Source organism: Sorex fumeus, unplaced genomic scaffold (genome assembly GCF_029834395.1).
Source record: "Sorex fumeus unplaced genomic scaffold, SorFum_2.1 ptg000020l, whole genome shotgun sequence".
NCBI classification, from domain to species: Eukaryota; Metazoa; Chordata; class Mammalia; order Eulipotyphla; family Soricidae; genus Sorex; species Sorex fumeus.
In genome coordinates, this window is record NW_026606077.1 from 3,732,033 (window position 1) to 3,757,222 (window position 25,190).

Sequence of the window (25,190 nt, forward strand, 5' to 3'; positions counted from 1 at the left end):
CCATATGGGATTCTGGAAATTGAACTCGGGTTGGCCCCATGCAAGGCAACTACCCTACCCGCTGTGCTATCACTCCAGCCCCGACTGTTTCACTTCTAACCCTGTATTTCTTTTGCCCACCACTGTCTTCAACTTGAGTTGCACATCAAAGTTAGCCACAGTTGTGAAATTCAAAAATCTTTGTGATTGCCAATGTGACCAAAAATTAAAGCCTCTGGGATGGGACCCAGACATCGAAGTTTTCATGTTCCCCAGAGGAATTCCAAAGTGCAATACTAATGGTTTGGGGGAGAGGGATTATCTGTTTTCTATATTCTACTGTGTTTTCAGAATGTAACAAAAGTTACTAATTCTTCAGGAAAAGGAAGTTAGTTGAGAGGTTCGAACAAAACACATGAGAGTGCTTTGGAAAGATTAATACATGAAATGTTCTCTAAAGACAAATCACGGTTATCTTCATAGGTGAGGTGCTATCAAGAGCGGCATCAGCCTCAGCTGAATATGAAAAAAGATACTTGAGGTGTTTGGGCTGATGTATAAGATATTCCTATCTTTCTCTTTCTATCGCTGCCCGTTTACTTAAAAGAATGGCGTGAAAGGAAGTTATTAGAAAGATGGAGAGACACAGTCTCTTGCTCCTCTCTCTTGTCCTCACCACCTCCCACTTTTTGCTTATACACTCCTCATCAGCTCCCACCTGACACCCTACACAGGCCACCTCTAGACCTGGTTCCCGCCATGATCCTGGGTTCTACTAAGGGAAGAACGTGTCCAGCCTCAGAGAGAAGGAACTGGATCAGAGCGTTTGCGCAATCTGCCTTATGTTTCACAGCAAGTCAGAACCAGAAAAAGAGCTAAAGCCCCATCCACCTAACCTAGATTCCACAGTGAAAACATTTGCTCTCGGCATCTAATTAATAAAAGAAATCACAAAATTAAAAAAAAACCACTGGAAGAAATGAAAGAGCCAGAGTGGAAGGAGAATGGATGAGAGTGAGCTGCCTGGTGCGAAATATTCTCCCCCATTGGAGCTTAAGTGACAACAAAGAGCTGAGAAGTAATAATACTGAAGACACAGCCACACTGATGCATATCGCAGAAGCTGAAATTGAAGGGAATTGAAGCCTTTCATTGTGAGGCATTTCATCATTTTCTCAGTAATTGCATCAGTTTTACAATTTCTTCCATCACTGACTCCCCAGCCGTCCTGGCATCTCTTTTGTCTGTGATATGGAGGTGGTGGGTAATGGTGTTTGTCTCCAGGAAATTAAAGACCCCTCTCAATAACTACATTAGTCATCAACACTTGCTGCTGTGATTGATCTTGTAACCACCATCAGATCTGTGCTCAGAAAAGATATGAAAATTCATAAGCAGGAAAACAACCTTATCTTCCTTCCCCTTATCCTGCTTTCTCTTTGCAAGAAATATCTGCAATTTTTTGTTTCTAATTTGCTCATCAGGAGACATATTTCTGACAGGCAGGAAAAAATGTACATTGGGACTGAAAGCTATTTGGGATCATAAGAAATTATGAACTCTGCCTAGGTTTTCCACAGTTGTCCCTTACTTAAAAGCAAAAATATTTCAGCATTGTCTTTCATCATCTCGAGACAACCAGAAGGCAAGAAGCTATGGCACTGGAGAAAAGGCCTGCTCTCTTCTGGTTTCTGGGGAAGATACCAACGAAACGTAGACTCTGCTGGCATGATTGTTTTATGTCTCAGGAACACTCTGGAATTAGAAGTTAGGAAAGATGCTGGATACATCATTTTACGAACACTGTTGACTGAATGACTCAACAAAAGCTAGCCTAATGTGAAAAAGACTCAAGACAAGAATCCCAGAGTACAAGCACTAGTTCCTGAATTTTCCAATGCTTCCAATGACTCTGTGATTTCTGAAACCTGCCAAATTGTATTTGTCGTTTGCTTAAGAATCTGGTACTCAGGGCTGGAGTGATGGTACAGTGGGTAGGGCATTTGCCTTGCAGTGGCCGACCCGGGTTCAATCCCTGGCATCCCATATGGTCCTCTGAGCACCGCCAGGAGTAATTCCTGAGTGCAGAGGAGCCGGGAATAACCCCTGAACATTGCTGGATGTGACACTAAAAGCCAAAAAAAAAAATCTAGTACTGAGCCTGGAGCAATAGTGCAGTGGGTAAGACACTTGTTTTTGATGTGCTCAACATGGATTTGATCCGACATCCCATATATTCCCCCAGAGTACCACCAGGACTAACCCCTGAGCATCACCAGCTGTGAAACAACCCCTCCCCCCAACACACACAGTCACACAAAGAATCTGGTACCAAGGCCTAGAGGATGCCCGCATGTACCAATTATGGTCCCAGCACCACAACAGTGTTTACACAGCCAGGTGTGTGCACCCCCTAGTGATCACTGCAATGGAAAATGTGTAAGCACCATGACCAGCAAAGTAATCTTGGCATAATACCCAGAGAACAGTAGGCCACAGAATTTATGGAAGCACCAAAACCAGCCATGTGCCATCCCAGGAGATTGCAACGATAACCAAAAACAAAGAAGGGGAAGGGAACGGGGAAACTAAAGTAAAAATACAAATATAAAGAGTGCAGTCCTATGGGCAGGAAAGACAGCACAGTGGTAAGGCACTTGCTTTGCATGTGGCCAACCCTGATTTGAATCTTGGCTTCCCATAGGGTCCACCAAGCCCCTGAGTTCAGAGCCAGATGTAAGACCTGAGCACCTCTAGGTGTGGTCCCAAAACAAAACAAAACAAAAAAGGAAATAGGTACTTCATTGTTTCCATACTCAGTATGAGAAAAACTAATCATCATTAGCATTTAAGGCTGAATTAAGAGTTTAAGAACCTTTAGGTATAATGATAATTTCATAGTGTTTGCTCTGCTAGGAAGTTGTGCCACAGACTAAAATAAATGGCTTTGAAAAGGTGCTATTCTACTTAGGTAAAATTGTATTGACTACATTGGGAAATTTAAAATAATCATTAAAACCGTGTTGTCCAGTTTTACCCTTTCATGGGTACACCCTGACATGCTTACTCTTGGCTCTGTGCTCAGGGGTCACTCCTGGTAGTACTCAGGGGATCATATGTGGTGCTGGGCAACGAGCCAGTATCAACCACATACAAGGCAAATACCATATCCCTGTACTATCTCTCCAGTCTTCCCCAGACTTTTAATTCAAAGAAAAAGAAAAACCATAAAGGTCAAAGCAGTATAGTACAGTAGGCACTTGCCTCTAATGTGGGTAACCCAGGTTCAATCCCTGACATCTCAGATGGTCCTCTGAACATCACCTGGGGCGATCCCTGGGCACAGAGTCAGGAGTAAGTCCTGAGCACAACTGGGGGTGACCCAAAAACAAAAATTAATTAATTAATTAATTAAAATAAAAAGAAAGATTATCGAAGCACAGTTCTTTCCCTTTGAAAAGAAAAATAAAGATGAAAAATAAAAATAAAAATAAAATAAAATAAAGATGAAAAATAAAAATAAAAAATAAAATAAAAATGAAAATAAAGATATCTTCAACTAAGTTGATATTCAGGTATAGTATACAGTGTGCTTCGCATAAGCATGGCATCACATTCTAAACCCCCAACAAGAGGAGCTATTCTTCATTTCTTATTTAGCGATTTCAGGTACCATGGGAGAGAAAAGTAAACAATAGTTAATGTCCAATCTTACCTACAATTGGGAAATGTGTCTGTAACAAAAGCAAGGTGGATCTTGGGAATGTTAAGGGGGAATATTTTCCCCTTTAACAAGTCATTATAGTCATTTAGTGCCATAAATTAGACAGTCTGTAAAAAGAACAAATTAAAACCCTGATTCTCAGAACAAAGGTCTCACTTATTCAACCAAGAATTTTTAAATTTGACTATACCTATCCCAGAATTTTTTAATTTGACTATACCTATCCTTATGGCAGGCCATTGTAATCCAAAGCTCGTGTCATCAACTGGACATAATGTATTTTTTGCCATTAGTTCTCTGTTTCAAATTTTCCCATATGATAACTTGTCAAATAGCATTTTACCGAAGTGCTTAAATATTGTAAGAATAATTGTCTAGAGCAGGACAGAGAGCTCAGTGGGCTGAAGTACATGACTTTCATACAGGAGACTTGTGTTCAATTCCCAGCACCACTGGGTATGATCCAGACAAAAAGAAAAGAATTTTCTCCATGGCTGTCCCTGGTTTAGAATTTAACAAAGCAGTAAAGATTCAAATAAAGTCAACAGAATGACTGCAGGGTTACAGTTTTTAGAAAATTTCTTTTTTCATCTTTTTATGAACTAAATTGTGTTTTCTATAAGTTCACCTATATTTAAGTCCCAACCTCCAGTACCTTCATTAGAAATAAGACCTTTATTTAAATGTGAATAAGTCAAAAGGAGGTTTTGCTGGTAGGGTCCTAATCCAGTATATCTGATATCCTTGTGCAAGGAAGTAGAAACACCAGAGATACATGTGCACAGAGAAAGAGCAAGTGAAGACACTAAGGAGGCAGCCAGGTCTTTGTCTATCTGTTTTTGAGAAAGCCAAGAAACAAATCCTCCAAAGAAACCAAACCTGCAGACACTCTGAGGATCTTTAATGTCTTGCCTGCAGAATTGTGATAAATGTATAGGCCATCAGATCTGTGATGCTTTGTTATAGGATATCATATTAATCAAGCCTGTTATTATACCATTTAATAAAATAAATGCATTTCCTTCATTTCTTTTTTCTTTATCTGTTGCATTGGATGTGACAGTCAGTGGTGCTGTGGGGATCATGTAGTTTTTCTCATTTTGCTACAGACTAGTGAAAACTGTCACCAAAAAACCTCTGCTCTACAGAACATTTTCCATATTAATTTTTCATTGTCTACAAACTAAATAATAACTATAGGCTGCACATGCCCATAAATAATTCAATCTAAAAAGGGTATGTTGCCTAAAAGCAATAGAATGTAATTTGTATTTTTTTCACTGACTATATTACAAGAGAAATCTTGTAAGATAGATTTCCTCAAATATATTACAACCTCTCAAATGCACAATCATTATTAAAACTAGAGAATAAATGATAAATACTTATTCAAATTGTTTTTTAAATTCAGTTGAACTCTAGACCCATTATGGATATTAGACTATTTATTTCATTCTATGGAATTTGACAAGTAATTTCACATTCATTTTAAGACAAAAGTCAGGAAACATTCTTCATGCATTCAGCACTAAGAGACATCATGGTATATCTATGAAACATTTAAAGACATAGAGTGATTTTTAATGGGTTTCTGTAAATAGCATTCACAGGAAAACAAACACAGATTCTGCTCTGAGTCTAAGAGCCTTCATTTATTCAAATGTTGAAAGAAACTATTCTAAACTTTCCTCATTTGAAAACCAGTGTAAGGATAGGTTCAAGTTCGGTGCGATTAATTTGTACTCAGTGACTGACAAACACTATATATGAACAGACATTTTAAAGATTTGAACAGAGACTTTGGTTAGCACAGGAGATGGTCTTGTTGTTTTTCTTTCCTATGAAGCAAGGACAGTTCATATTTCGTAGTTTCTGAATTTTCTTAGGAGCTCTGAGGGAGCATCCCCAGACCAACGGAAGCGAAGATGCCAGCAATTCACATCCGAAAAGCCTTTAGAAGAGAAAAGAGAAGAGTTTCACATCAATGGTGGGAAAAGAAAAAAGCCAAGCTTAAAATAGTGAAGCACTATGGTTATAAGATTTCAGTGCAATAACTGAAATTTACATAAATAATATCTTATAGAAATAGATTGACTAAATTCTTAAGAACATGAATTCCAATTTAATATGAATGAGAGGACCCACACACACACACGTTAAAATGCTCAATAATAATACAAAATTTATAGATGGTTGGGGAGGTGGGAATTTTGACAATTCACCTGTGAAAAAAAATCGCAAATCTTAAACAGCTGCCAAAAGTAAAAGGTCAATGGTAAAGGGATGCCTGGAAATACAAATTATTTGTTCTACAATAGTAATTTTTTTAATCCAATAATCAACTTTCTTGAAAACTAGAGAAAAGGTCATTTTGCTTTTCTACTGAAAGAAGTGTAAATTGGCAAATCTGTTCTGGCAGACAACGTGGTAATATTTATCAAACTCATTAAAATGTATAAACCTTTTTTTTCTATGTAAGAGTACTGCTATTTATTTAGCTGATTGAATTGGGCATGAATTCCACCTTACTTTTTTTTCATTTTTTTATAATTTTATTTATTTAATCACCATGAGAGCAGTTACAAAGCTTTTGGGTTTAAGTCTCAGTCATACAATGAAACACCCATGCCTTCACCAGTGCCCTTTCCCCCGGTATATCCCCATGCCACACCCTCCTCCTACCTGTGGGACAGATGATTTCCACATTACTCTCTCTCTACTTTGATTACATTCAATATTTTGACACCAGACCCACCATTATTATTTGGGATTTTGCCCCAACACTCAGATCTGCTGAAAAGGCAACAGTAGACAATTTGTCTTCTATTGCTGGTTATGAATAATATATGATGTCGCATGGCTGCAGTAGTGGCCACGTGATTTTGAAATTCCAAAATTTTAACAATTAAATCTGGAGGGATTTCTACCAAAACCTGCTGGGTTCCGATATTTGTTCCTGAGTTTCTTAGATCATGGCCATTAAGCAGGAGCCAGAAAGGCCGTTTGTGGGCAGCGACTCGGGGTCTTGTTGGGACAAGGAGGTAAAGGCCGGTTCCACCCCCATCCCATGAGGCCCCAAGTGTCTCATCACTGAAGGCCCAAACCTGACTGTACAATGGCCTCTGGAGGATGGCAGCCACCAAGCCACCTAGGGGGAGCAGGCGGAGGGACAGCACCCTTCCCCCCTGGAATGGCCCGGGGCGACAGTAACCTACTGCGGGGTCCGGACGCATTTCTGCCAAAAGCCACTGGGTTCCGAGATTTTTTTCTGAGTCTCTGGGATCATGGCCATTAAGCAGTTCAATCAGGAACCAGAGAGACCATGCCTCCAATTATAACTATATATAGCTGAGCTGGAGGTGGTTTGTGGGTGTGTCTCCCACATACCTAACTTTTGGCCGTTTACTTTCTTGGTAAACTTTGCCCCAAGTTTTTGGGGTCTGGCCAAAGGCACAGCAGCAATTTTGGGGTATCTGGAAGTCTGAAGGTGCCACCAGGCTGCTGTTGCACTCGCCTCACAGGTACAGATTGACCTGCTGGCAGCACCATCCCCCCGAAAATGTATAGACCTTTAACCCAGTCATCTACTTATAAAAATTTATCCTAAACAAAAAAGCAAGGATGTGCTCACAGATTTTACTATAAGGAGTCTATCATGATACCAAATGTCCAAAAACATCAAAAAATTAACTCTTCAGAAATAGAAAATTGGTGAAAATCTGTTACTATCAGTACCAATATTTTTGTTTTCAGAAATAGAAAACTTCTCATAACAATGCTAAGTGACAGGTAGCTAGAAAAGAATGTAGATATTATGCTCTCATTCCTGAATTCATTAGTAACCTAAGTATTTATGTAAAAAAAAATTAAGCTTGGCATATAAGGAATTACACTTATAGGTTAAGTTATCCTTGGAATATTTGTGCACAGATAATAATTTATTATGCTCATAAACTTGCTAATGAAAAAGCAGGATACATACATAAAATATACTTTTGTTGACTCTTAAGTATTATCTAAATATCTAGTCATTAAAAACATAGGCATAATAGTTGACAGTGGTCTATCTCAGGAAAACAGCAAATGGTTGTTGGTTTTCGTTTGGGGACCACACCCAGTCAGTGCTCAGGGTAACATGCAGTGCCAGGGACCAAATGTGAACCTCCCACATGCAAGGCTTCACAGCCTCTGTGCTGTCTCTCAAGCCTTGTCTGTGTCTTTGTTAAAATCTTTTCCAGTTTGCATTGCCTAGAAATCAACTCCCCAAGCAAGAAAGTGGCCAATTTGGGAAGCAGATCCCTGGAGTATTGTAGGGAAGAGAAGGAACGAAGTCAAAACTAAATTGAAAGGAAGGAATGAAATCAAAAGATACAACAGTACAAAGGTACAAAGGTATAAAGGTACAACCCCTTTTGATTCTCAGCATCACACAGTCCCTCACACAGTCCCTCTGGGCGCAACCATGAAGCCCCCTGAGCACTGCTGGGTGTGGCCCTGGAGACCACTAGCACCACTGAGGCAACGAAAGTATCTGTAGCACTATAGCGCCAGAGCAAAACTACATCCCTGGGCCCTTGTGCTGAACCTACTATTTGATTGGCCAGGAACTGTCAGTGCCCTCCCTCCCCCCCACACACACATACAACTTAGACCTCCTGAGCATCATTTGGGAGCACCCCCATCAAATAAAATGTATCGGGCAAGACCTATCCTAGACACCTGGCACTGAATCCCACTGGGGAACCCTGGGAAACAACATAAAATCTCCTCGGAATTATTCCACCTACGGAGAAGGACCAGAGGATGTAGCTTTCCATTCCCAAACACCGTCTGATGGCCATACCCACAAGTCTTTGCTCCCTGGCTCACTGCACCTGCTCATGTGCTGCTAGCCAGGCTCCATGGCCAGAAACGATTTGATCCCTGCCAACCCATATGGTTCCCCAAGTCCTGCCAGGAGTGATCTCTGAGCACAGAACCAGGAGCTCCCCAAAACAAACAAATAAATAATTTTTTTTAAGTTTAATTTTTTGTGTGTTTTTGTTTTGATGCCCTCCCCGGCGGTGCTCAGAGCTCTGCACTGAGGGCTCATTCCTGGTAGGGCTCTGGAAACCGTATGAGGTGCTGAGGATTCAACCCAGGTTAGCCACGTGCAAGGCAAGTGCCCTACCCACTGTACTATCGCTCTGGTCCCCAAATTTTTCATTTATGAGTTGCAAGTTCACAGTGCTTTGGGAGTTTGGTTGTTTGAATACCTCTTTTTTGCTTTGTTTTTGGCTTCCTTACTGTGAATTACTTATTTTTAAAGAGCATTTTATCAGCAACTTTCCACTCTGGAGAAAATTATGTTCTCTTTTGTACATGTATATTTTTCTCTTCTTTTTGTACATGTATGTTTTTCTCTTCTTTCCCCTTACACTTCATTGCTTAAATTTCTTTCAGTAAAACTTTTCTTGCTTCAGAGAGAGAGGGAGAGAGAGAGTGCATGTTGTAGTCATGTGGGGCTGGTGTGTGAGTGTGTGTGTGTGTGTGTGTGTGTGTGTGCGTGTGTGTGTGCGCACGCATGTGTTTGTGTGTGTGGTGGTTGGCAGTGGCAGGGATCAAACCCAGGGATCAAACACATGCAAGGCAAATATTCTACCACAAGGCTGCATCCTTGTCCTTTCCAGAATCTTGTAAGAGGGATTCAAGTACTTTCTCAGGTTATGCCTGAAACCCTGAACTGTCAACTTCCCCCAGACCTGATAAACTCAGACTAGCTCTGACTCTGCGATACAAAATTTCAGAGGATTCCAGCATTCAGAAAGCTCTGGGATAAACATTTCAGAGCTGAATGGAGAAACTTTTGCTTGTTTGCCTGTGTGTGTGACTGGGAGTAGGGGGAGTATTTGCATGCTCGTGTTTGCTTAAAACACGGCTTTTCTGAAATCCCGGCTTCTGCTTTGATCAGTGTGTTATAACTATTTCCAATTATGAGAATGATGCAACACCCTGCTGGTTCGAGAAAAAAATCTCTTGAGTAACCAACATTACTAAAACAAACTAAAATTCTTCATTCCCAACAAGTAATGAACACACATAAATCACAAAAATTCTTTCCAGAGATATTTTTTGGGGGGAGGGTCACACCTGGCGATGCACAGGGGTTACTCCTGGCTCTGCTCTCAGTAATTACCCCTGGTGATGCTCAGGGGACCATATGGGATGCTGGGAATCAAACCTGGGTCGGCTGTGTGCAAGGCAAACGCCCTACCCGCTGTGCTATCACTCCAGCCCCTTCCCAGAGAGATTTGAAGTGACCATTTCTTAGGAAGATTACAGTTCAGCACAAAGCATCTGATTCTCTTCTTTTTAAAAAATAAGATTCACAGGGGCTGGAGAGATACTACAGAGGGCAGACACTTGTCTTGCATGCAGCTGACCTGGGTTTGATCCCGGGAACCCCATATGACCCAAGAGTCCCATCAGGAATAATCCCAGAGCTCAGTGCCAGGAGTAAGCTCTGAGGACCACCAGGTGTGACCCGAAAACAAAATTTAAAAATATGCGAATAAAAATAAATATTCACAGATGTTCAGGAACTTTCTGCTTAAAGGCTAGATTTTAATGGGGTATTATGTCAAACACTGAGATTCAAATAGGAATTTGAAGGATGGTTACAGTGTGTGTGTATGTGTGTGTGTGTGTGTGTAAGCACAGTGGGATAGCTAGAGAGACAAAGAAATGGCAGTAATAACTAACAATTAACTTGAGCTTAGCAAGTCTATACTAAGTATTTTGAATGTTTAATTCTCATGATACTCCATGAGAAAAGATAGTTATGATCTGTATTTCATAGACAAGGAAACTGAGCTCTAGAGAAGTTAAGTAACTTTGATGAAGCAATAAAGACAATAAATAGAACTAGAATGTGAATTCATAAAGGTTAAGTAAAAGGTTTAACTGAGGGCTGAAGAGATAGTACAAGGACTAGGGTATTTGCCTTATGTGCAGCTGATCCTATTCAAATACTAGTGCTGCATCTGGTCACCCAAGCACTGCCAGGATTATGACCCCTGAGCACAGAGCCAAGAATATTCCCAAGGACAGTGGAAATGGGTTCCCCAAAACCCTCAAGTGTTTAACCTCCATATACCGTGTTTTGACAGATCTGTACATAATGGAGAATGTCCACAGAGTAATTTACAGTAAGTATCTTCTCAGGAAAGTACAGTGACTTAGAATACAATTTTTCTTCTGAAGAGTACAATTTCTAAAGTCAAAATTTTTTAGTTCAGACTCCTTCCCTATACATACAACTGAATAGGCATTAATATTTTAATATAGATTTTTTAAATAACAAAATGAATTGATATTATTTAATTAACTCTCAAGAAAATTATTCAACTCCCCTGAGCTTCAGTAATCTCATTTGTAAAATAGAATATTAGCAGCAACCTCACAAAATTGTAATAAGAATTAAATCTATTAATGACTGCAATATTAATGTTAAGAAAAATTATAAATGTTAAATAATATATGTAAACAACATTCCTGTATCTAGTAAATACCCAATAAATTACTACTGAAGAAAATATACTCCCAGAAATATCTCAAAATTGTCCTTGTGTGGAACGTATTTTCTGGTTTCTTTGTCAACATTAAGAATCCTTTTAAGTGCCAAACCAAATCATTAAATTTGGCACAATTTGGGGCTGGAGTGATAGTACAAAGGATAGGGCATTTGCCTTGCACAGAGTCAACCCAAGTTTGATCCCCAGCACCCCACATGATCTCCCAAGCCCTGCCATGAGTAATTACATGAGTTCAGAGCCAGAAGTAACCCTTGAGCATTGCTGAGTGTTGCCCCAAAACAAAACCAAGAAAAAGTTGCCATGACGGTGCAGCTGGGAAAGGATGAGGACACAGTATAAGCCAAGTCTTTTTACTTCCAACCTTCTTTGTTCTGCAAGCTAACATGACATGACTTACTTGGGGAATCTGGATTTTGTGAGGATGATGACTTCTCCAGAGACTGGGATTCTATTGGCTCCGTTTTCTCTGTGCTCACACTCAGATCCTCTTTCTTGACTTGTCTTTGCTCATTCCATTCTTCATTTTCAATCTTGTTGGTGTGAGTCTGGTCAGATTCTTCCAGCATAAGATCTTTTTTACCTCTGACAGCCCAGTGCATTGACTATATGAATTAAAAAACAGACCAACAGTATGAAATACTATATACTTTCCTGTATTTAAAGCTCACATCTAACCTATGATAGTGCTCATTAGCGGAATGGTAGAGTAAAATGGGCTGGAGTAATAGCACAGCGGGTAGGTGTTTGCTCTGCATGCAGCCGACTCAGATTCGATTCCTCCGCCCCTCTCAGAGAGCCTGGCAAGCTACCAAGAGTATCCCGCCTGCAGGGCAAAGCCTGGCAAGCTACCTGTGAGGTATTCAATATGCCAAAAACAGTAACAACAAGTCTCACAATGGAGACGTTACTGGGCCCGCTCGAGCAAATCGATGAACAATGGGAGGACAGTGCTACAGTTCTACAGGGTTTCTCAGCTGGGGACCATAGGAAGAAAGCAAGATGAGAAGGGGGAGGCATCTGGTAGGAAAAAGGAAGAGAAACATTGGTGTAGACTATTAATAAATTAAACCAGATACTGATTCACTCTCACTGATTGTAAGACTAATACATAAAGAAAAATCCATTTCATGGTACAAAGCAAAAGGACCATCTTCATAAAGCTTCAAAGAGTAAAATGTTTCCTCAGAACATTACAGACTTGCTATGATTGAGCAATCCCATTTCTCGATTTTTACCCAAAGGTACTGAAAACAGCTATTGAAAGAAAAAAATGTACACAACTGTTCATAGCAGCACTATTCGCAGTCAAAGTGAAAAATCATAGTCAAAGTCAAAAAGAGGAGGCAACCAAATGTCCCTCAACTCATGGTTGAATAATCAAAAATGTGTTCTAGCCAGAGTGTGGGGAGATAGTAAGCCAGGGAGGATGTTTGCCTTGCACATGGCCAATTCAGGTTTGATCTCTGGCACCATATATGGTACCCAAACACTACCAGGAGTGATCCGTGAGCACAGAGTCAGGAGCAAGCCCTGCGCACTACAGGATATGGCCCAAACCTTCCCAACTACACCCCTCCCCACACACACACACAAAAACGCTCAATCCCCAAAATAGGATCATCCTGAATTTTCTTCCTTAAAATAATTCATCCCAAGATCCAAAAACACCCCATAAAGCAGAAATTACAACTAATCACAAAATAACATTTTGTAATATTTTTAAATGTTTTGTAAAATTATATTATGTATAATTTTGTAATTACAAATAATTACAAAAATGGGCTGGAGCAATAGCACAGCAGGTAGGGTGTTTGCCTTGCACGTGGCCGACCTGGGTTCGATTCCTCTCGGGGAGCCCGGAAAGCTACCAAGAGTATCCCACCCGCACAGCAAACCCTGGCAAGCTCCCAGTGGCATATTCGATATGCCAAAAACAGTAACAACAAGTCTCACAATGGAGACGTTACTGGTGCCCGCTCGAGCAAATCAATGAACAATGGGAGGACAGCGCTACAGTGCTATGTCATAGACGTGGGCCCTTATCCACGGGAAGTGTGTGCTGTACCACTGAGACACATCCGCAGCTTCCCTTTGTCACTGTCACTATCCTCCCATTGTTCATTGATTTGCTCAAGTGGGCACCAGTAACATCTCCATTGTGAGACTTGTTGTTACGGTTTTTGGCATAGTTTCTAAATTTTCTAACAAGATTCTGTATAAGTACAATTTTTAAATTCTGTTTTATAAATTAGATGTAGTGATGATTGCCCAGATATCCAAGTGCAGAGCCCCCAGATCCCAATAAGAAGCTTGGGGGGGATGGTTGTCGTGTCCACTTCCCAAGCAATTGCTAAATTGTAAATGTCATTGTCATTCAAAATTAAATAACTGTTGGTGTTAGCTCAAAATTAAAATCTCAAATCTCAGTTCCTTAAAGGGGGCATGGTTTCAACTGGTGTGGAATAAATAATCTTATTTGCTAGATCTTTTCTGTTGTTGGAGCGATAGCACAGCGGGTAGGGCGTTCGCCTTACACGCGGCCAACATGGCCGACCCGAGTTCGATTCCTCTGCCCCTCTCGGAGAGCCCGGCAAGCTACCGAGAGTATTCAATATGCCAGACACAGTAACAACAAAGTCTCCAATGGAGACGTTACTGGGCCTGCTCGAGCAAATCGACGATCAACGGGAGGGCCTTTCTGTTGTTACTGTTTTGGTTGTTCCTTTCTTCGGTTTTTTTGTTTTGTTTTGTATTCCATGCTAAGACAAGACTGGCTTTCTTGCTAAAGGAAAAGATAGTGAAAAACAGAGTCAGAAATTCAAGAATTTAAAAAAAAAAATTCAAGAATTCAGGGCCAAGACATAGAGAATGTCAGCTCTAAACCTCAGAAGCCAGCTATTGGGCCTACCTGGGACTCTATGCCTCAGTATTTCTCTCTTAGAATAAAAGTGCCAGCAGTCAGCCTTAGGTGGTAAGGACTGATGACTCACCCCAGTAAATGCTTTGAAAGCTCCCAGTGAAAAGCTATCTGAGACTGTAGCCTTCTCACCCATATATGAGTAAACCAGAATAAAGTATTATAAGACCCCCACAGCTGCCGATCCCAATTAAAAATATATGTGGAGAAAAATCCAAGCTATCTGTCCTCAGATACAGAAATGCATCACATTTTGCAGTCCAACCAAAGGACCATCATAAGTGAAATACTGAACAGCCTGTTTGCTGTGGCACATTAGATCACTCACTTTGGAGCTCACAAGGCTTATTTCTCAGTACCTCTATAGTAGTGGAGCAATGTCAAAGCTTTTCTGCCTTCTCTTTCTGTCATCCCCTCTCCTCCCAGAGAAAACTTAGAAGGAACTCTCTGGGGTTAAAAAATAATATAGAAGCCAGAGTGGTTGTACAGCAGCCAGGGCATTTGCCTTGCATGAGGCCAACCAGGGTTTGATTCCCGGAACCCCATATGGTCCTCTGAGCACTGCGAGGAGTGATCCCTGAGCACAGAGGTGGGAGTAAGCCCAGAGCACCACCAGGTGTAGCCAAAAAAACAAGAAATGATAAAATAGATTGACTTGAGACCTGAAGTGTGGAGTGTGTATCAACTTCCCCTTGGGAGAAGCCACTTCTTTATATCCTGACTGGGCAAAAACAAGCATTTAAAAATACTTTTGCGGGGCTGGAGCAATAGCACAGCGGGTAGGGCGTTTGCCTTGCACGCGGCCAACCCGGGTTTGATTCCCAGCATCCCATATGGTCCCCTGAGCACCGCCAGGAGTAAGTCCTGAGTGCAGAGCCAGGAGTAACCCCTGTGCATTGCCAGGTGTGACCCTAAAAGCAAAATAAATGAATAAATAAATAAAATAAATAAAAATAAAAATATTTTTGTATTCATAAGGCAAAAAGGCACTGATCAATGGAAATCTCCCCAACCTCCAGTTCCTCTTCATTGCCATGCTAAGAAACACACCATATTTCTCTGTCGTTTTCTGTATGTATGCATTTTCATGCAACGTGTGTCCATTTCATGTTCCTCGGCTGTGCATGCTCCCTCAAGAATATGCTTGCAATTCCTGGAATGCTACTAGAATGTATGTAAGTTGTTTTATCTATTTGGCCTAAATCAAAGCCCCACTTCGTCTCTCAAGACTTGCTATGGAGCTAGTGCTGGTAGGCATCCTTCTCAACTTATTTTCATGCCAATAAAGCCCCTTTGCGATTCATTGTCCCTGTGCTCTTTTGGATAACAGCAGAATAACATCGAACATCAGGTGAACGACTGTGAGTTGAAGCATGTCAATAGACTATATATCAATTAAAAGAGTAAATGATGGCAGTTGATAGCAACTAAGGGAGACTAAGAAGGGAAGAGTCTGCAGAGAAAAATGATGAATTGCAGCACACAGAAAATCACTGAGTATGTTGAAGGAACTAGCACTCAACAGACACCCAGCTTTAAGGGGGGCTTTGTGGGCCGTCCCCCCACGCCCCACCGAGGTCGCCAGCTGCCCCCCACGAGCGGCTCTCCGGCACGGCCATGGCCCCGGAGGCACAAGGACTTAGCACAGAGAACCAGCCGCTTGGAGCAGAAAAGCAAATGGACTTGTGTTGATCCGCGCCACCAAGCCTGCCCGGAGGGGGAAGGGCGTTGACCGGCCCGCCCGCTCCTCTCTGGAAAGAAAGATGGCGGCCGCACGGGAGCCTTGTGGAAAGCGGGTTTGAGCCGGGCTCGGGGGGGGGGGGGAGCGGCGGGGACCTCATGGGAAGGGGGGCTTTGTGGGCCGTCCCCCACGCCCCACCGAGGTCGCCAGCTGCCCCCCACGAGCGGCTCTCCGGCACGGCCACGACTCCAGGGCACAGAAATCAATCTCTTAACTAGCTAACTTTTAATAGAAATTCTTCCAGGGTCAATAAGTAAAATAGCAGAAATTCAAAACCGCGCGGCCGCGATTTTATTTCATTTTATTCTTAAACCAAGTTGTAGAAAGCAAATCATTTCACAACGCTGTTTCAGCATGTCTGATTGTGGGGGGTGGGTCGTAAACTCTAAACAATAATTGTGCATCTTCTATCGAAATAATCTATCTAGTCAAAGTAGATAGAGTATTAACTAGAACTCATCTGCCTCACAAGAATTGGGAGGGGTGGGAGGTGGGGGTCTATTGGGGTTCGGGGTTAAAAATGAGTATTGGTAAAGGGAAATGTGTTTGGTATCTACATGACTGAGACCTAAACCCGAAAGCTCTGTAACTTTTCCCACAGTGATTCAATAAATAAATAAATTATAAAAAATAAATAAATAAATAAATAAATAAAAAACAGACACCCAGCTTCTAGGTACAAAGGCCACAGGTGCACAGTCTGTGAAAAGCTTGTCCTGCCTTCTCAATTAACTTGTTTACCAGTTTTCTTTAGTGGGTGGTTGTTTCCTCTCTAGGCAGTGATTTTTCTTAAATTTGTCATCTTGGTCAATACTGAATATAAAAAATTGTGTCTCTGTGCCAGAAGACATTGAGATTCAATTAAATATTCAATTTCAATTAGGATATTAGGGGAAAAAAGTCAATTGACTCAGTTGAGCCATGAATCAGGCTGAATAACCATACAAAACTGACTGGTTATTTTTATCCTGGATCACTATTGCATGACTTTTTTTCTTGCCTGGGTGATTTCTGACCTGTTTTGGGGCAACACCCAATTAAGACAGATTACTATCTGAACGGGCTGGAACGATAGCACAGTGGTAGAGTGTTTGCCCAGCACACAGCCGGCAAGCTACTGAGAGTATCTCGCCCACACGGCAAAGCCTGGCAAGCTCCCGTGACATATTCAATATTCCAAACACAGTAAGAACGAGTCTCACGATGGAGATGTTACTGGGCCCGTGGAGCAAATCGATGATCAATGGGAGGACAGTGCTACAGTGCTACAGTGTTACTATCTGAACAGGCCTAGAAAGTGCTGGATTACAGTTTCCCCCCTAGCTGGGGAAACTTTCTATAAAGGCACGGTCACCAGTTCGGACTGGAAGTTTATCACCAACTGGACTAACCTAAGGACACTTTACCCAGTCTGGAAACTCAGCAACAATTACTAGACAGAAAGGACACACAAGGCCAGGATATGACTCAGCAGTAGAATAAGTTGCCAAGTGAGACCATGGCATTGAGAAGAAAAAGCAGCACCTTTTCCCCACAAATCCACAGGTCCAGGGCCAGAGAGAGAGCTCAATGGGCTATAGTAAATGCTTTGAATGTGAGAGGCCCAGGTTTGAGCCCTGGCAACCAATGACATTCCTCAAGTACCGCTGGAGTGACCCCTGAGCACGAGCTGGGAGTATAGCTCCCAAGCACCACCAGGTATGTCCTCCTAAAATCAGACCAAAAAAATACAGTGGTCCCCATTAGAATGCCCAACTACCCTCTAGAAGAGATCAGTCTCCTAATCACCTCACAAAACATGTGTTTCTATAAATTCTTTTTTATAAGTATATGTGTGTATATATATATATATATATATGCAACCAATCAATGAATAGAGAGCTTTTTATAAGAGGGACTCATCCAGTAGTGTTTCGGGGCTGGAGCCATTCTGAGGCACTATGGTAACCAAAACGTTACCTGAAAATAAGTAACTTGGGGCTGGATGGGCATTTGCCTTGCATGTGGCCTGATCCAGGTTCAATTCCCAGCATCCCACATACTCCCCCGAGCATGGCCAGGAGTAATTCCTGAGTGCATGAACCAGGAGTGACCCCTGCGCATCACTGGGTGTGACCCAAAAAGCAATAAATAAATAAATAAATAAATAAACTTTACAAAAAAGAAAAAAAGAAAGAAGTAACTTATTTTTTTTCCTTCAGAGAGAAAGCCAATCTCTCCATCGTGAAAGAAATAAACCTCAAGAAACCAACAATCAAATCAAAAACAACAAACTAAGACCTACTAAACCAGATTGTTTATAATCTGGTCATAAATAAGTAACTTCAATAAGGTAGGTGGGAAGCCTACACAATACTGAGATTGAAACTGACCTCACATATGCTAAGCATATGCTCAATTTCAGAATTTATTGATCTTCTCCCCAGCCCCTGATACGACATTTTAAAGAGTCTTTGAGAATTTTCTTAGAGTTTTATTTTCTCTGTAGCTTTGTTTTAATCGTTCTCCACAACCACCCTAAAGGCAATCTGCCATATATGTTTGGAACCAGGAGAGCAAGTAAGACTCTGGATCACTTAGGGTCAATGTGCAGCATGATAATGAATGTCCCTAAACTCTTATTACTTAGTACTCCTAAGAACTACAAGATGTGTGTGTGTTGGGGGGGGGGGGGGATGGAAACACTCCTTTTTTTCCCCCAGAACTGAAGAAATATAAAGGGGCTGCAGAGATAGGGGTTAAGATGCTCTTGCCTTGCAAGTGACATAGTAATACTAAGAGCAATCCCTGAGACAGAATCAGGGGTAAGCCCTGAGCACCACCAGGAATGACACAAAAACAATAACAACAACAAAAATGCTTTGTGATTTGTTTTGCCTTGAAGATTTATAGATTAGTTTTGTTCCCAGTCAACTTTTTTTTGTTGTCTTTCCCCAACATGGATCATACCGCTTAAATAAAAAGCAGAACATGGTACTGATGATGTAAAGGGTAGGGATTTTATGAGATTTACATGTTTTTAGACAAACATGTTTAGCAGGTGAACATGAAAATTTATCTTAGATCAATTCAATTTTAATTTATAGTCATTTTGTTGTGAGAATGGCATATGTTATCTATTTAATCCCAATACCCTAATGTGAAACTTACTTATAGAAAAAGTAGATGATGATCTATTACATGATAATCAATCCTGGTATCATAATTGTTTGTTTATAGTTTTGGGGTCACACCCAGCAATGCTCAGGAATCACTCTTGGCTCTATACTCTACTCCTCACAGTGCCCAGGGGATCGAACTTGGGTCAGCCGCATGCAAGGCAAGCATCCTACCCACAGTACTCTCTCTCCAGCCCCTGGTATGATAATTGTTAAATGATTTTTCTAGAGTTGTGACTATGAAAGAATATGCAAATGAAATGCACATATACAAAAAGCAACAACTAAAATGTTACAGGAGTGAGAGTTTCATATGCAGAAGAAACTATGAAAATAAGAACAGAAAGAAGGGTCTGAGAGATAATCCAGCAGGTAAGATGTTTGCCTTGCTTGCAGCCAACCCAGGTTCAAGCCCACAACTCCAAATGGTCCCCAAGCTTCACCAGGACTGATGTCTGAACAGAGATCCAGGAATAAGCCCTAATAACAGCCAGATGTGCTCAGACCCAAAACAAAAACAGAACAGAAAGAAATAAGAGGAAATTCACAGTAAATCCGTTGAATGTGATTTTTGGTAAAAGGAATTCGCCAAGAGAAAAGAAAAGCTGGGGCTGGAGAGATAGCACAGCGGGTAGGGCGTTTGCCTTGCACGCAGCTGACCCGGATTTGATTCCCAGCATCCCATATGGTCCCCTGAGCACCGCCAGGAGTTCCCAGCATCCCATATGGTCCCCTGAGCACCGCCAGGAGTAACTCCTGACTGCAGAGTCAGGAGTAACCCCTGTACATCGCCGAGTGTGACCCAAAAAGAAAAAAAAGAAGAAGAAAGAAAAGCAAAATCAAGTCAGAAACTTGGTTCAAATAGAATAAAATATTAGTGCTTATTTAAACCAGAAAGATATACCTCTCATTATCTTAGTTCCACAAATAAAAACAAATTCAAACCTAAACACTAGTCCAGCATGCTATTTCAATTTTGCTGACAAGATAAATGATAGTAAGATCTAAAATGTAATTATTGTAAGACCTCAAATGGTTCATAGTAAAACTCAAGTCATAGCAGAAGTGATTTGTTCGGAGACAGGAAATTAGTATTTAATGGAAAGATTTTGGCAATATAAATTAGGGCAGGAATTGGGAAAGAGATATGAAAAACTCACAGATAACTTGATGTTAGCATTTAAAATTAAGAAACAGAGCTCAGTGGATCATCTAGAAAAAATGACTATAAATCAAGAAGCACTTGAATGGCAAAGACTACTGATTCAGCTGCTGTTACAGTGTAGTGTACTGAGGATAATGGAAATGTGCTTATGCAGAAGTAGTAGAAGAATGTTCAATCAGAGTTAACAAGGAATTTTGGTCATACACAATACAGAAGGGAAAAAATCTTAATTTTGAGTTTGAGAAGTCACAGGTATTTTTTCATTTTTCATATCAGCACCATGATTTATAAAACTGTTAACAGCAGAGTTTCAGGCATACAATGTTCCAAATCTACCATCAGTGCCCATGACCCTGCATTTTCCACCAATGCTCCAAAATTCCCTCCTATCCCCAACCTCAACCCCCTCCTAAGAAAAATCATTTTTCAACTAATTATTATAGATTTATCTCATGCTTACAATAGTGTTGATTTGTATGGTTTTGATGTGCACTGTTATGTCACCTCTATACTACTGGGCCACATCCCTGGACCCTGAGCAGTATTTTTGTTTTTGTTTTTGTTTTTTTCCTTTTTGGGTCACACCCGGCGATGCACAGGGGTTACTCCTGGCTCTGCACTCAGGAATTACTCCTGACGGTACTCGGGGGACCATATGGGATGCTGGGAATCGAACCTGGGTTGGCTGCGTGCAAGGCAAATGCTTTAACCACTGTGCTATCACTCCAGCCCCTGAGCAATATTTTTAATGGGATTGATTACTTGACTTCTAGTTCATTGTTCACATATTGAAATGTGTTGTAGTTCATTGTTCCGATATTGATTTTTGTGTGCTGATTTTCAAACCTACCATATGTTTGAACTGGTTAATTATTTTTAAAAGTTTTTCAGTGGAGTCCTGAGAGTCTTCTATGTCATGTACAAACAGTGATAGCTTCTCTTCTGTCTTTTCCTTGCTAAATTTCTTTTTTTTTTTTCTTTTTGGGTCACACCCGGCGATACTCAGGGGTTACTCCTGGCTTTGTACTCAGGAATTACTCCTGGCGGTGCTCAGGGGACCATATGGGATGCTGGGAATCGAACCCGGGTCGGTCGTGTGCAAGGCAAACACCCTACCCGCTGTGCTATTGCTCCAGCCCCACCTTGCTAAATTTCTATGGCTGAGACTTCCAGTTATGCATAGTCACTTTACCTATATACTGTGAAAGCTTTATATTGTTCTCCTGCATTACTTCAAAGACCCTCCCTTGGGGCATACTGGTGGTGAAAAATAAGTACTAGTGAAGGGAAAGGTGTCTGATCATCTATGACCGAGACTTAATCTGGAAAGCTTTGTAACTTTTCCCACAGTGATTCAATAAATAAATATAAGAATAATAAAAAAAAGACCCTCCCTCACTATTACAAGTATTTTATTAGTGAAAAAATAATTTGCTCAAGTTTTCTTAACATAAATTTTGTTTTTGTTTTTGTTTGTTTTTTGGGCCACACCTGGAAATGCTCGGGGGGTTACTCCTGGCTCTGTGCTCAGGAATTACTCATGGTAGTGCTCAGGGGCCATATGGGATGCCAGAGGTCAAACCCAGGTCAGCGGCAAATTCCCTACCTGCTAAACTATTGTTCTGGACCCTACAATGATTCAGGATTTTTTAATGGCATGAAGAAAGATAACATAATATTTAGTCTTTAGTCTTTGTATCTATCTAAAACTTTTTTCCAAGGCAAAGTGATAGTACAACGGGTAGGTGCTTGCCTTACATGCAGCCAACCCTGCTTCAATTCCCAGCACCCTCAAGCACCACTTGGTCCCCCCAAGCACCACCAGGACCAATCCCTAAGTGCAGTGCCAGAAGGAATCTCTGAAAACCACCAGGGTGTGACCCAGAAACAAAACTAAAAAAACAGAAAAAAAATTACAAAAATTTATAATTGGAATGATATAAGCATCCTCTGATTAATCAGACCCTGCTTTGTTTTGTTTTGTTTGTTTTGTTTGTGGGGCCAGTTCATCATACATGCCAGGCAAGACTCTACCGCTAAGTTATATCCTTGCCTCAGAAGCTGCTTTTTGGCTTGGAAGATTTTTATGGGATTTATAATCCCCTGAAAGAGAAGAAGCTGACATAAACTACAAAGATCGAGGAGATGAGTTTGCAGGGGTTCAAAAGTCAGTGGTATATGTGTATCTTGAGATGCACAGTGGGGATTTAGAGGTAGCTCCATGGCAAATTACCAGCCTTGCAAGCTTGAGGCCAAGAGTTGGATCATCAGCCCTACCCTACATGTACCAAGCAGGGTCCTAGCAGCACTGCCATATGGGACACCCCATGATCACTTCTTTGTAGAATGGTGAGATCCTGGTAGTGAATCCGCAATACAGCTCACGGAGGATCCTGATGTATTGGGCTTGAATGCCCTGATTGGCTAGGGCTTCAATGACCGCTTCCATCTCAACAGAATCAAAGGCCTTCTTTAAATCAACGAACGTTAGACAGAGCGGCTTCATTTTGTTACTTAATAAGTAAATGAGGAGAGACAGACAGACAGACAGACAGACAGACAGACAGACAGAGAAGAAAAGTACCTGCCACAGAGGCAGTGGGGGCCAGGGGAGGGAAACTGGGGACATTGATGTTGGGAAATGTACACTGGTCAGGGGACAGGTGATGGAATATTGTCTGACTGGAACTAAATTGTGAACAACTTTGTAACCGTTTATCTCACTGTGATTCAGTTTTGAAAATTAAATAAATTTCGAAAATTTTAAAAATACATTTTAAAAAGTAAGATATAACAGTTAGAGACATTCCAATGTAGTCACGGTTTTCTTGACAGATCCAGTGGTACCAAATTATACTTATATTCCACCAGTTTCTTTGTCTTCTCCTCACTGTTATGTATTGACTCTTTTTATTTGTTTGTTTTTGAGCCACACCTGGAGATGCTCAGGGGTTGCTCTTGGCTTTGCACTCAGGAATTACTCCTGGTGGTGCTCAGGGGACCATATGGGATGCTGGGGATTGAACTAGGTCAGCCATTTACAAGGCAAATGTCCTACAGTCCCACTGCACTATGGCACTGGTCTCTCTGCTGACTCTAAGTGAACACATGATCTACAGGCTTCCTAGCATCATTGATTCATATTACCCCAGACAGAAACCTACCGTTTTCACTGAGTCACTTAAAGCTTCCCACTGTTGGAATGGCATGGCTATCTGGCTCCTTCGCCAGTGGTCATAGCGGGCTCGACTCTCTTCGTTCGTCAGAACTTCCTTTGCTTTCTGCAGTTTCTGAAAAGTTTCCACTGGAAAAAAAATCAAGAGATGAGCACTTCTCTTTCAGAGGGGTTATTTTATTGTTCTGTTTTTAGTGTTTACTGTAGTTTACATAACATGGTTACAACCGTGTTAATGTTTATGGTATGTATGGGCAACTATATTGTACTTCCACTACTGCCAAAGTGCCCAAGACCCTCAGGAAGATGATTTTAAACTTCCAAACAATCAAACTGATCTTGCTAAAATGTTTCTGCTACTTACTATGTGGCCTCGGTCCAGTTTCCCTCCTCTAAGCTTTAGCTGAGCACTGCTGGGTGTGACTCCAAACCAATAAATAAAATTAAAAGAAATACACATTCAGATACATTTTTCTTTCTTTTTTTTTAGTTACAGGGGACACACCCAGCAGTTCTCGGGGTACCATGTAGTACCAAAGATATGACTCAGGGCCTTGTACATTCAAGGCAAGTGCTCTACCACCTGAAGCTACATCCTAACCCTAGAGCCAAAACTTTTCATTAATTTTTTTCTTTGAAGGGCCACATTCAGGGGTGCTCAGGTGTTGTTACTCCTGGATATGCACTCAGGAATTACTGCTGGCAGTGCACATGGAATCATATGGGATGCTGGGGATTCAAACCCTGGTTGGTCACATGCAAGACAAGTGCCCTGCCCACTGTACAATCACTCTGGCCCAAATCAAAACATTTTCATAGAATGGTATACCAGACGAATGTACAAAAATCTATTTGTGATTCTATACATTAATCATGAGCAATCTAAAAATGAAATCAAGAAAATAATCATACTAACATCCAAAAAAAAGGGATAAAATGTAGAACCATTATGTAACGCAGTGATACAGACTGTGCCTTGCATATATGGCATTTGGGATTCAATCTCCCAGAACCAAAAAAAGAGAGGAAGAGAAGAGAATTGAACTGGAGAGATACTACAGTAGGTAGGGGCTTGCTTTGCATGCAGCCAACCTGGGTTCAACTTCCACAGTTTATGGTCCTCCAAGCACTGACAGGAGTGATCCCTAAGCACTGGCCAAGACTAAGCTCTGAGAACAGTTGGTATGATCCAAAAACAAAGAAAGAAAGAATGAAGTGAAGCTTGGAGATGTAGCTCAGTGGTAGTAAACATGGTTCACAAATCTGAGGCCCTGAGTTTTAGCCTCAGGATTGTTTCACATATAGATCTATATTTTATATGATATGCACATAGCAACATGTACAAATGATATGATCAAAACTGATAACTGTCACTGTCACTGTCCTCCCATTGTTCGTTGATTTTCTCAAGCAGGCCCAGTAACATCTCCATTGTGAAACTTTGTTGTTACTGTGTTTGGCATATTCAATACGTCACGGGTAGCTTGCCAGGCTTTGCCATGCGGGCGAGATACTCTCGGTAGCTTGCCGGGCTCTCTGAGAGGGGCGGAGGAATCGAACCCGGCTTGGCTGCGCCCTACCCGGCTAGGCAAATGGCCTACCCACTGTGCTATCGCTTCGCAAGATCAAAACTGATCATAAATTTAAATTTTCTTTAGATATAAGCCATCACGAAAGCACAAGCAAAAGCAATAAAGGGAAAAGAAATATTGACGATCATCAAAACTGCAATGTTTGCATTTCAAAGAACACCAAAA

The 25,190-nt window shown here is 41.2% G+C and overlaps 1 protein-coding gene across 1 annotated transcript in view; it reads right to left on the bottom strand.

The window, feature by feature from the left end:
* Positions 1–5,334: 5,334 nt before the first annotated feature.
* DNAJC12 (DnaJ heat shock protein family (Hsp40) member C12) overlaps positions 5,335–25,190 on the bottom strand; it is a 36,876-nt gene continuing 17,020 nt past the window's right edge. Inside the window, exons 3-5 of the mRNA XM_056113480.1 lie at positions 23,423–23,562; positions 11,675–11,879; positions 5,335–5,654 (exon numbers count right to left, since the gene is read on the bottom strand). Coding sequence (XP_055969455.1) covers positions 5,560–5,654; positions 11,675–11,879; positions 23,423–23,562 — 440 coding nt within the window. The 3' untranslated portion in view covers positions 5,335–5,559. The remainder of the gene's footprint in view (positions 5,655–11,674; positions 11,880–23,422; positions 23,563–25,190) is intronic.